Raw genomic sequence first — 13677 nt, forward strand, 5'->3', positions numbered from 1 at the left:
ACTTGGGGGAAAAAACAGGCAAAAACTATTGGGAAGAGAAACTAGATACTGCCAGCTAAGTACCAAAAACAGCCACCACAGCACACTTCTCATTCTGTGTCTTGATTCTCCTTTCCAACCTAGTCTAACTGGATGGATAACTTTTCTGAAAAGCACTCTAGTTTTTGATTCTGCTTCTCTTGCAAGAGGCTGACTTTTTTTTCTTGGTGGTGTGTGCTGTGCTGGAGAGCCGAGGATGCTGTTCCCCATGCTACTGGGATGCCCAAGCCCAGGCCCAGTGCCCTGTGCCCAAGCTTACTGGCAGAAGCGGCAGAGATCAGACAGAGGGTACACGATGGGACCGTGGCCTGGAACTCAGGGCACCAGAAGGAAGAGTCACAATAGAGAGAAGGTGAGAAGGAAAGCAAAACAAAGTTAGACCTGTAATCATGCTATTCCATTCCTCACCCATATGTACTTGGTGCTGAGGATCCTGAACAGAAGTCAGGAAGGGTCACCTCCATTTTTAGTTCTGTTGACTGGAGCTACTGTCTGTAGCAGGGTCTGGTGTGGAAGGAACAACGAAAAGTGAGGGAAAATATCCTGGATGAGGTGTTTCTAGGAAAGCTCTCCTCATTCACAAAACATGACAGAGGACAGGGAAGGTCCCCTTTCTGTCCCTGGTCTTTGTTGTCTGCATATTACAGCTGGAACTACATGTGACACCTGGCAGCCACGTGGGGGCTACGAAGGGACAAACCTGAGGACAAGAGCCTACTCCCTGAAGAAGAGTAAAAAGGAATCAGACTAGTTCTTGATGCCTTTGCTGGGCTACTTCAATAATGGACTCTGAAACTTGACAAGTCCTCGACTTTCAGGTACATCATAATATATTTCATGACTATTGAAGATACTAGTTGCGTTTTTTGTTACAGCTGAAATCATCCTAACCTGATACAGCCTTCTAGACACTACTCTATACACCAGGGACATTCTAGGATGCCACTGACATCACCTAACCTTGGAGTATGAGCCCACAGAGGGAAATTCTCCCCACACACAAAAGGAGAGGGGTTTCTGCAGCTGCACAGTTAACACACGTCTCGAGCTAGCCCTCATACTCCTATCCTTTGTCCTTTTTGGACAAGCATCATATAATTTGGAACCACAGATATTGGGTAATTACCATAGCAATGATTAGGGATTCACTTCAAGAATAAGGAAATATAATTATAGTCCCATTGCAGCTTGTTTCCATGACAACAGGGGCAATTGCAATTGATCAGCAGTTTTCTTCTAAACAGATCCGTGAGTCTCATTCAAATGAAATGCTAAAGAGCAATTAAGTATCCTCATCAAACAAACTAGAGTTGCTGGAAGAGACTGGAGTCAGATTACATTTTGAGTGGCATCATGGAAGCTCATCCCAGACTTTGGTATTCTATGAAAATATATGGTGTCCAATAGGCTATGGAGCCTAATAATTACAAATCACATAATAATTACAACAGAAACAGGACAGGTCAAAAAAATTCAAGGGAGAGGAGGGAATTTGGGGGTCTTAAACATGCACACTCTTAGAACTGGAAATCAAAGATCATTTACTCCAGGCCCTAAGCTCAGTCCTGTGTCTCCATCACACAGGACAAGCAGTTGTCTAGCCTGCCTGGAGAATTCTGCAAGGACTCCATGGGTTTGTGGCTGTCTGTTTCACTCCTCAGTTGCTCCACCTGGACAAAGATCTTTTCATAAACTTCTCTACTCATCATCTTAATCAATTTAGTCTTGACCTATGCTCTAGAAATAGAAAACTATTATCAACATCCTCTTTATCTCACATTTGTAAAGTGCTATTTTATAGCAGATAGTATAATGTCACATGCATTTTTTTGGTACTCATAATAAGCCAGGGAAAGAGCATATCCATTTAACAGATGAAGGGGCCGGCTCATCACACAGCTCACCAGTGAAAGCAACCACATGCACAACAGACCTGGCTCCTGAGCCATTGCTCTACCACACAGTGCATCATCAACCTTCCTCCCCTCCAGACTGACACACTCAGCCCAGCTCCATTAGTTTTCCCACTTAGTCCCTAAATTTAAGTGAATGGTTCTGTACATCTTTTCTAGTCCCTATTCAATCAGCACATTGCAGGATCCTGTGGGTAGAGGATAAATGATCAAGTACTCTAAGTCTTTTCTGACTTGACCTTCTGAAAAGCAGCAAGGCCAAGTGATCTAAGGACAACATGAGTAATCAGGGAGCCTAAACTCCACTGTAATTTCACTGGTGACATGTCTCATCACGCCATTGTACAGTGATACTCTTTACCATGGTGGGAAACTGAAGGATGAATTAGCTAAATGTTGAGTAGTATGACGGGAAGAGTCGGTGTGGCCAAAAAGAGCAGTATTTGTCCATTAGTAAATTAATAATTTGAATGCCTGCTATGGGCCAGGCACAGTTCTAGAGTCTGGAAATACAATGAGTACTGCTACCTGCCTACCCTTGTGGAAAGGTAAAGGGAACCAAGATCAATGGCAGGGAGGCCTGATGCAGGCTGAGGGGGTCAGAGTAAGCTTATTCCCCGAGGAAAGCACATTTATACATAAAAGTGAAGGATAAAGAGGAATTAGCTGGATGAAGCTAATGTGGAGATGTGATGGGGTTGTTCCAGAGGAAAAGATTACCACGTGCACCATCAGCTGACTGAGATTCTAATCACATCTCTCACATGAACAGCACTGTACTGTGATCTCTTTAAGCCTCAGTGTCCCCATTTCTAAAGGGAAGGTATTGGATCAGGACTAAAAAATTACCTCAGGTTTTAACACTGGTGTGTGCGTGTGTGTGTGCGTGTCTACTGAATAAGGGTATCATACAGGTAGAGAGCAGGATTTATATTTCCTTTTGTGTGTATGTGTGAGGGGGGCTGCATGGGGTCAACCATAGGCAACTTTTTCTTCTTTTTATAGTCCAGATGTCTTTTTTAGAAAACACCTATCATGCCATGAATTCGCACAAATGGACTCCAGCAGCTCAGGCTCCTCTCCACTGGCTCTAACAAAGTGTGCTTCCCTGGGTGGAGCAGGCTGGCATCTGAATCCAAGCACCTTTCTCTTTTGCTTCCTTCTTTTTCTGATCATTTTCCCTCACACATTTCTAGGAGCTATCTTGGTTCTTAGAGTGCTTAATATGCTCAAAAATACACATTATTCTCTTGGCAAGAATCTTGTCCAACAGGACCTACAGCATTCTGGGTAATATTATAGACCCTTCCAGCCTTGTCATAGTAACATTTGTGGGGCATTCCCTTTTAATGGTGTCCATTCCCTTGATGTCTAAATAATGCTTTTCTTGTGGATTCACATGTATGTGGTCAAAGAACAACTCCATGTTTCCTAAAAGGCTCAGGCAACTATTTCAAACAGGCAGTCTCAAACATGACCTGTATCTTTTTCCCCATATCCTCTTTCCCTTCAAGCTGATCACTTTCCCCAATGCAGGGGGCTGAACACCCTCAAGCAAATGTGTAGAGCTGCTTCCCCTTCCAAACCAGCCTGCCCCACCCTGCAGTGATGTCCTACTGCAAAACTATCCCTTCCTGTTCTGCCCCAAATTTCTACCTCCTATTTTAGGGATTTAGGAAAGGAGAATAAGCCCTGAATCTCCTGTGCCTGTATGAACTTTTCACCTCAGCCATGTATGACCTCATCAATACCACATTAATTACTGGAAAAAAAAATCTTTAATGAGATACAATTCACATATCCTAAAATTTCACTCATTCAAAGGGTACATTTCAGTGATTTTTAGTATATTCAAAGAATTGGGCAACCATGAACACCTTCTAAGTTTAGTTTTTATCATCCCAAAAGAAACCCCATACTTATTAACAGTCACCTGCCACCCTACCCCATTCCTGGCAACTGTGAATATTTGTCTCTATGAATTTGCCTACTTGAGACATTCATATAAATGTAATTGTACAATAGGTGGTATTTTTCTAACTTCCTTCTTTCACTTAGCATAATGTTTTCAAAGTTTATCCATGTCATACCATGTAACAGTATTTCATTCTTTTTTATTCCCAAGTAATATTCCATTGCATGGAGATATATATATATATATCTCCATGCAATGGAAACACATGGTATTTATCCATCCTTATTTTTCAAAGTAGGCTCCATGCCCAACATCATATTTGAACTCACAACCCCAAGATCAAAAGTCACATACTCTATTAACTAAGCCAGACAGGTACCCCATCCATTCATTTTTTTGATAGACTCTTGGACTGTTTCAACTTTTTGGCTCTTATGAATAATTCTGCTATGAACATCTGTGTACAGGTTTTTGTGTAGATGTGCATTTTCATTTCTCTTGGGTATATACCTGGCATTGGAACTGCTGGGTCATACGGTAACTCTATGTTTAACATTTTGAGGAGCCATCAAACAATGGCTGTACCATTTTACATTACCATCACCTGTGTGTTAGAGTTCAAATTTCTCTACATTGTCTACATTCTCACCAACACATGTTATTGTCTTTATTATTATATTTTATATTCCTAATGGCTATGAAGGTCTATGTCAATATGGTTTTGATATGCATTTCCCTGATAACTCGTGATGTTGAGCAAGTATGTTATCATAATGAATCTTGTAATATCTTCTTTAGAGTCTATTCAAATAGTTTATCCATTTAAAAAATTTTTGGTCATCTTATTACTGAATTATAAGAGTTCTTTACGCATTCTGAATATAAGTCCCTTATCAGATGTATGATTTACAAATGTTTTCTTCCATTCTGTGAATTGTCTTTCCATTTTCTTCAAGGTGTTATTTGTGGTGCAAAAGTTAATCTTGATAAAGTTAATTTAACAATTTTTTCTTTTGTCACCTATGCTTTTAGTACCTAAGAAAAAATTATCTAATCATGAATATTTATTCCTTTGTTTTTATCTAAGAATTTTACAGTTTTAACTTTTACATTTAGGTTTATAATCCATTTTGAATAAACTTGTGAATGGTCTAAGAAAGGAGTCTGGGGCCACTGGTTTGAAGTCAGTTGAGGGTGTGATTTCAGCTCAGGTCATGATCTTGCGGTTAGTGGGTTCGACTCCTGCGTCGGGCTCTGTGCTGACAGCTCAGAGATTGGAGCCTGCTTCAGATTCTGTGTTTCACTCTCTCTCTGTCCCTCCCCTCCTCACTCTATATCTCTCAAAAATGAATAAAAATTTTTAAAAAATAAAAAAAAAAAAGTTCAACTTCATTCTTTGGCATGTGGTTATTCAACTGTTCCAGCACCATTTGTTGAAAAAGACTATTCTTTACTAATTGAATAGTTTGGCATACGTGGTGACAATCAATTGACTACAAATGTGAGGGTTTATATTTGTACTCTAATTTAAATTCCATTAATCTATATCTTTATGCCAGCACCACACTATTTAGGTTACTGTAGCTTTGTAGTAAGTTTTTTTTTTAATTTTTAATTTTATTTAAATCCAAGTTAGTTAACATATAGTGCAATAAAGATTTCAGGAGTAGAATTTAATGATTCATCACTTACATATAGCACCCAGTGCTCATCCCAACAAGTGCCTTCCTTAATACCCATCACCCATTTAGCCCATCCCCCACCCACCTCCCCTCTAGCAATCCTCAGTTTGTTCTCTATATTAAAGAATCTCTTATGGTTTATCTACTCTATGTTTTTATCTTACTTTTCCTTCCCCTCCCCTACGTTCATCTGCTGTTTCTTAAATTCCACATAGAGTGAAATCATGTGATATTTGTCTTTCTCTGACTTATCCTGCTTAGCATAATATACTCTAGTTCCACTCTGTTGTTGCAAATGGCAAGATTTCATTCTTTTTGATCACCAAGTAATATTCCAGTGTGTGTGTGTGTGCGCGTGTGTGTGCGTGTGTGTCCATTCATCAGCTGATGGACATTTGGGCTGCTTTGCAGTAAGTTTTAAATTTGAGAAGTGTGAGCCCTCCAAGATTGTTTTGGTTATTCTGGATCCCTTGCATTCTCATATGAATTTTAGGACCTGCTTGCCCATTTCTGCAAAAAAGTCAGCTGGGAATTTCATAGGAACTGTACTGAATCTGTAGATAAATTTCGGGGGTATTGCCATCTTAACAGTATTAAGTTTCCCAACCCACGAATGGCGATGCCTTTCCATCTATTTAGATCTTTTAAAATTCTTTCAATGGTATGTTGTCATTTTCAGTGTACAAGTCTTTTGTTTCTTTTATTTTATTTTTCATGTTTATTTAATTTTGAGAGAGAGAATGAGGGAGGGGTAGGGAGGAAGGGAGACAGAGGATCCAAAGCAGGCTCTGCACGATCAGCACAGAACCTGGTGCAGGGCTCGAACTCATGAACCATGAGAGCATGACCTGAGCTAAAGTCAGACATTTGACCAACTGAACCACCCAGGTGTCCCTATTTATTTATTTTCCTTTTAAAGTTTATTTTCTTTTTAGTAATCTATACACCCAGTGTGGGGCTCAAACTCACAACACTGAGATCAAGAACTGCATGCTCTTCTCACAGAGCCAGGCAGGCGCCCCTTGCATTTCTTTTATTAAATCAATTCCTAAGTATTTTATTCCTTTTGATGCTATTGTAAATGGAAATGTTTTTCTAAGTTCAGGTTGTTCATTGCTAGCATTCTGAAATAAAAAACTCCAACCTGTATTCTGCAGCCTTGTTCAACCTTGTTTATTAGTCTAATAGGTTTCTTATGGAATACTTGAGCTTTTCTATATATAAGATCATAGCATCTGCAAACAGTTTTTCTTCTTCCTTCCTAAGATCAATACCTTTTTTTTTTTGCCTAATTGTCCTAGCTATAATTTACAGTACCCTATTGAAAGGATATCCTTGTCTTGTTCCTGATTTTAGTCAGAAACACAACCATTCTTTCACCATTGAGTATGAACTGAGCTGTGATATTTTTGTAGATGTCCTTCCTCAAGTTAAAGAAGTTCTCTTTCAACTCTAGTTTTAAGTGTTGGACTTTGTCAAATGCTTTTTCTGTATCTATTGAGATGATCATGTGGTCTCTGTCCTTTATGTTATTAATACGGTATATTACATTGATTGATTCTGTATGATTAACTAACCTTGCACTTTTGGGATAAATCCTGCTTGGTCATGGTGTATAATCCTTTTTGTATGTTGCTGGATTCAGTTTGCTAGTATTTTGTTGAGGAGAATTTTCATATCTATATTTATAGAGGAAATTGGTCTGTAGTTTTCCTTCTTGTGATGCTTCTGCCAGCTGTTGTATTAGGGTAACAATGGCCACAAAGAGTGACTTGAAAACACTCATTCTTACACAGAAGTCTGCTCATGCCAATCCAGATCTGAAAGGTTAATGCCTTTCCCATCAGGCATTCTGAGTCCTGCCCATCATCTGGAGCCAGTTCAAGGTCCCCTCATTCCTGAACCCTTTCTTGACTGCTCCAGTCCCAGAGTAAGGCCACCATCCTTCCTAAAGCCCCTTTGGTTCTCAGTGTGCCTACAGCTGGCACTTACTATAATGAGCTGTAGCTGAGATGATACAGTAAATGCTGGGTGTGAGGTAGAACGGGAAGCAGGACGAGCAGAGAGGAGTCTATGCAGCAGCAGAGCCTCAGTGCGGCAGCTAAAGGCAGGAAGACACCAGGGCCTGGTGGCCCAGGACCAGCAGAACTTGGGGCCATGTGACTGCTCCCTGGTAAGGCTACTGCCCCTTCAGAGTCGGAAGAGTGGATGGTTAAGAATACACTTTTTCCTGCTTAGATACTGGCTCAGCGACTTACCAGCAAGTTACTCTATAGCCTTAGCCTTAGTTTTCTTCTCTTTAAAGTGGGGATAGTGTCAGGAACAAGACAAGAATGTCCATGCTCACCACTTTTATTCAACATAGTACTGAAAGCCCCAGCTAGAGCAATTAGGCAAGAAAAAGAAATAAAATGGCATTTGAATTGGAAAGGAATAAATAAAACTGTCACTATTTGTGGATTCCACCAAAAACCTGTTAGAACTAACAAATGAATTCAGTAAAGTTGCAGGATACAAAATCAATACACCAAAATCTGCTGCATTTTTATACACTAACAATGCCATATGCAGTGGATGAAATAAGACCACTATCTCACACCATGTACAAAAATAACTCAAAATGGATTAAAGACTTGAATGGAAGACCTGAAACCATAAAACTAGAAGAAGACATTGGGAGCAATAAGCTCACTGACATCAGGCTTGGTGATAATTTTTTAGGTCTGACTCCAAAGGCAAAGGCAACAAAGGCAAAAATAAATAAACGGGACTATATCAAACTAAAAAGCTTCTGCACAGCAAAGTAAACCATCAACAATATGGAAAGGCAACCTCCTAGTTGGGAGAAGATATTAGCAAATTATAATCTGAAAAGGGGTTAATACCCAAAACGTATGAAGAATTTACACAACCCAATAACAAAGAAACACTCTGACGAAAAAATGAGCAGAGGATCAGAACATTTTCCTAAAAAAGACATATCAGTGGCAATGAGGCACATAAAAAGATGCTCACCAACACGAATCAGGGAAATGCACATGAAAACCACAATGAGGTATCACCTAACACCTCTTAGAATGGCCATCACCAAAAAGGCAAGAAATAACAAGTGTTGGCAAGGATGTGGAGGAAAGGGACCCCTTGTGCACTGTTGGTCAAAATATAAATTGGTGTAGCCAGTATGGAAAACAGCATGGAAGTTCCTGAAAAATTTAAACCTAGAACTACCATGTAATCTAGAATTCCACTAGTGGTATTTATCTGAAGAAAACAGAAACACTAATTTGAAAAGATATATGCACTGTCACTGCAGCATAATTTACACTAGCTAAGATACGGAAACAACCTAAGTGTCCATCGACAGATGAATGAATAAAGATGTTACACACACACACACACACACACACACACACACACACAGAGGAATACACTCAGTCATATAAAAGAATGAAATCTTGCCATTTGTGCTATATAGATGAACCTTGAAGGCATTATGCTAAGTCAGGCAGAGGAAGGCAAATACTGCATAATCCCATTTATAAGTGGAATCTAAAAACTAAAACAAATGAACATGCAAAACAAAACTGATAAATACAGAACAGATTGATGGTTGCCAAAGGGAGGGAGGTTGAACAGTTGGTGAAATGGGTGAAAGGGGTCAACAGGTACAAATTTCCAGTTATAAAATAAATTGTGCGGATGTAATGCACAGCATGGTGACTATGATTAATAATACTATCATTTGTACTGAATATATTGTTCTATATATTGTATTGTATATATTACTTATATTGTATATTTGAAAGTTGCTAAGAGGATAAATCTTAAAAGTTCTCATCACAAGAAAAAAAGATTTTACACCTTTGTATGGTGACAGATGGTAACCAGACGTATTTTGCAGTATGTACAAATACTGAATCATTTTGTTGTACACCAAGCTAATATGGTATATGTCAATTATATCTCAATTTTTGAAAATAAGAAATGGGGATAATATCAACCTCAGAGTGAGTGAACATTCTATGAGTTCAACTATGCAAAACACATTGCATTAAGTTAAATGAGTGGTAGCTTTAATATATGCCTTTGGATATTCTCTGTGAAAAAACAGTCTGTGGTTAAAGGAGTCTTGGAAATGTTCCATAATACATCCCCCTTCTCAGAGATTCCCAGGACACATTAGCATAGTAAAAGCTCTGAAAAGTCCTATGTAAAGGATGTTATTTGTTTTGGCCCAGCATTTCCCCAACTTATTTTTTTTCCAGGCTGACCCTCTCCTCCTTTTTAAATTTAACACATTTTGGGAAACACTATTTTATTTGCATTTAATTAATAAAGGAAGTCATATTAAGTTGTTAAAAACTGAACATGTTTTACTATTTTGCTTTCTCCACAGGCATGTATAATTTAAAAGCAGCAGCCTAGGAGAAATAAAGGCTTCTAACCTAGAGAAAGAACAGTTCACTTTAAAAGCCCAAAGGAAATGAGAAATTTCAGGCAGAAGGAGCAGATCAATAATGAGCTATTTTTGGCCATGGAGACATTTCTAGAATTACAGATTCTTGGAGTCTGACAGCATGTTAAAGTTCAACTCCTTTAAATTCCCACCCAGTGCAGAGTTTCCCCTTCATCAGTCCAAACTCCTCTGGCGCACATGCAGCCTCCCCAGTTTTAGGCAGCTCTAGTATTTAGGAAATTCTCCCTCACACTGGGCCAAAATCTGCCTCCTTGGAAACTTCACCCAAGACCGTACTAACAGAATTTTGAGATTTGTGTTTTAGTGAGAGCTGTCCACTTTGGAGACAGCAAATAAAATGACAGAAATTTTGTGAATCATTACACAGTCTAAAGTAACATAATTTATCAATTATTAATTGAGCAGTAAACTGAAAATAAAAAATTATAGGAAATATGTTAATTATACTTCCATAAGAAAAAGAAAGGTTGGAAACTACATCTTTCATTTTCTCCATCTGTAAATAGGGCAAATATTCAGAAATTCAGCTATATTGTAAGCAATGGATGTAGTATTTACTTTGCAGGTGGAATTATTTTGCAATCATCAAGTTCTGAGAAGAAAGGGGAATGCATATTTTAAATAATTCCTATTTTCTTGTCTTTTTAATTTAAAAAATATTTAAAGAGACATTTAAAAAATTTTTTCATCCAAAGCTTATCCTTCCAGCTTCCTTTACTATAAAAACAAGTGCTAAATAATTAAAATATAGTGTATGTCTCATAAATATAGGTTTATTAACAAAAACCAATAATAAGAACAGGTGGCATTTTTTATAAAAGCACAGCTGTTTGAACCAACATGAAATTCCAAGGCTTTGTATAACTTACAACCTAAGGGAAACTCCAAGGGAGTAGGCGGAATAGAACTTAAATAGGAAGAGAACCACCAGGATCCAGGCTCTTCTAAGAGTTCAAAATCATTCAGTAAGAAATCAGGGACTTGGCAAAACCATAAAAAAGAACAGGCTGTGTTTTTACAGAACAGTCCTTCTAAAGGAGAACCTTCTAGACTCAACCTCATTTTGCATTAAACTACTAGTTGATCACATTTTGGTATCTGTACCTCATTCTGATACTGTGAGGTAGAAAAGGTTCACATTCCAAGTTTTCACTGAAGAAACGGAAGTAAATAAAAACATTCATACTGAACAACACTCAAGCCTATCTTAGTATGTACTGACGTTTCACTGACTGGATGAACTCAGGGCTACCTGTGTTTTCCTTCCGGTAAAATAGTTTCCTACAGTTAAATTCAATAGTATTCTTACTAAAGATAATAGAAAACAAAGAACAGGCCTGTCGAGGAAGAGAGTCAGTATTAGTTAGGACCCACTAATGCTGTCGTTGAGCACTGCAAAGCTTAATGTGCCCCTGCTTGCCTGAGGATTCTGCATGTAAGTTGGGCTCAACTGAAGTGTCTATTACAATTTACTTACTGCCATACATTACAGAGGATGTATTTGTTCTAGTCCTCGAATCTCAAGTAAAAATGTCACAGATTACATTATGTGTTCCTTCCACATGTATTGGGGCAAGTTATGCAGTGCACGACAGTTTTTGAGCACCTAATATGAAGCTGAATAAAACCTGGTCCCTGGCTTCATGGAACTGGCAGTCAAATGAGAGAGACAGACAAGCAAATCAATAATTTCCATAGAAAGTGACAAGTTCTTTGCTGGAGCCAGGTGTGTGACGCTAGGGGAGGCCGGCAAGGGCAAACAAATCAGATCAGGGAGTGGGAAAAGGCTTCTCAGAGGAGCTGACTTCTAAGCTGTCAGCAGCAGAGTTTAATCATCTCTGACTCTAACCTCAATTCCCAGCACTCAGGTGAGAAAATACTTCCTAACCCTGCTTTTCTGAGTTCTTGACATTGTCATGGCCAGATTTAGTGCCTATGCTCCAAGAAGGAAGGGGAGCAAGGGAAAGAGGGAGATAGTGTGGAAAGAAGGAGGGAGAGAAAGAAACGGGAGGGGCGAGGAGAGGTGGGGGAAAGATGGAGAGAGAAGCCTAGAAAACAAAGAGCAGAAGTTAAAAGCTCCACGATGTAGAGGCTCCAAAAGTTGCTGGAGATTGCCAGAGGTAGGAAGGGTCACCACTCTGCCTGAACAGTCTATGTTCTCAACACGGACGTACAATCTAATCTGGAACCACCCTGTCTCTTTGTCTAGCAACAGGACGTGGGAATGCAGTCTCCTACCCAGTTTAACTTAATGAGCCACTCACACCAGCGGCGTGCTGCCTCTACCACCAGTGGGAGCAGCAAAACGGAGGCAAAGATCCCTGTACTTTCCCGGAAGATGAGGCAGACTCGTTGCCAATTCCCCATGGTGACATCTCCACACAGAATGCACAAAGTACCCCCAAGACTTCCATCTTCCCAGAAATGCAACACATCTGTGTGTGGCTCCACCTTTGCCTCCTCTGGGATCCCATTCTCCACCCTGGGACTCGGCCAAAATCTGGGGGAGACAAAGTATGGATCATTACCTTAGATTGTCTTCCAGGGTCTCCTCATCTGAAGAGAAGGTCCCATTGCTGATACTCCGGGCAGAGTGACTCTTACTCCCTGCTGATGCCTCCTGGGACAATAAAGTGTCTTTCTTTTTCCTCTTACCAAACAGCTTCTTAAAAGGCTGGAATTTACCTCCTTTCTTCTTTTCTGTGGATTATAAGATAAACACACGCTGCAGTTTGACAGGGCTGCACTTCTGAGCCTGAGAGCAAATTACAACTGAGCTGCCCCTTGCCAAGGGAGATGGGGCAAAGGGCAGCCATCAGAGTGAATGAGCGACCAAGCCCTGTGTCAGGAATGACACGGCCAGCCCCAGTCCAGGCACAGTCAGGCAGAGGCAAGCCAAGGGTACATACAGTAAGTCTCCTGTCACTGGGCTCCCAAGAAGCACCTGGGACAACATGGAGTGGTTCTCGAGCCTCACAGAGGCCACACAGCACCCCCTTGCACATGCCACACAATGCACAAGGCCAGGGGCTCCTGGGAGGCTCAGTTGGTTAAGCATCCAACTTTTGCTCAGGTGGGGACCTTACAGCCATGAGATGGAGCCCCAGGTCAGGCTCCACGCTGAGCAAGGAGCCTGCTTGGGATTTTCTTTCTCTCCCTCTCTCTGCGCCTCCCCCACTCACTCTCTTTCTAAAGATTTAAAAGAAAAAAACAATTAAAAACAAAAAACAAAGCAGATGGCCAGTGCCCTTATCCACAGAAGCTATGAACACATATAAGTCAAACAGGTACCTTAAAAATTTTATATACCTTTATATATATGTTTCTATTTATGTGTATACACACACACACACACACACACACACACACACACACTTTCCTCTGAGAATCACCCTGTTTCTGCCTTTGTTAGAGACAGAAGATAACTGCTAACTCTTGGCATAAGCTTTGCCCCCAATTCCCTCCGTCCCTATATATTTCCAATTTATTTCTCCTGTCTCCTCTCAGAACCTGCTATGAAGAGCCCCGAAGGAGTTGCTGTGAACATCTTTCCATACATTACTTCATTCAGTCAGGACCCAGGCTCAGTGCCAGCAATATCTTTCAGTTCATCTCCTTCAATTACAAATTCTTCCATTATCACTCCACTCC

The 13677-nt window shown here is 40.0% G+C and overlaps 1 protein-coding gene across 5 annotated transcripts in view; it reads right to left on the reverse strand.

The window, feature by feature from the left end:
• KIAA1211 (KIAA1211 ortholog) overlaps nucleotides 1–13677 on the reverse strand; it is a 259149-nt gene that overhangs the window by 42083 nt on the left and 203389 nt on the right. For 3 of the 5 annotated variants that reach the window (XM_029945593.1, XM_029945569.1, XM_029945584.1), the window contains exon 2: nucleotides 12555–12726. The exons of 1 other annotated variant lie outside the window; for it this stretch is intronic. Coding sequence is in view for 2 of the 4 variants with exons in the window: in XM_029945569.1 (XP_029801429.1) it covers nucleotides 12555–12726 (172 nt within the window). In the remaining 2 variants the exon portion in view is untranslated. Of the gene's footprint in view, nucleotides 1–12554; nucleotides 12727–13677 lie in introns of those variants that run through there. One more of the 5 variants, XM_029945577.1, reaches the window with a different exon arrangement.

This window comes from Suricata suricatta, chromosome 1 (assembly GCF_006229205.1).
Source record: "Suricata suricatta isolate VVHF042 chromosome 1, meerkat_22Aug2017_6uvM2_HiC, whole genome shotgun sequence".
In the NCBI taxonomy this organism is placed as follows: domain Eukaryota; kingdom Metazoa; phylum Chordata; class Mammalia; order Carnivora; family Herpestidae; genus Suricata; species Suricata suricatta.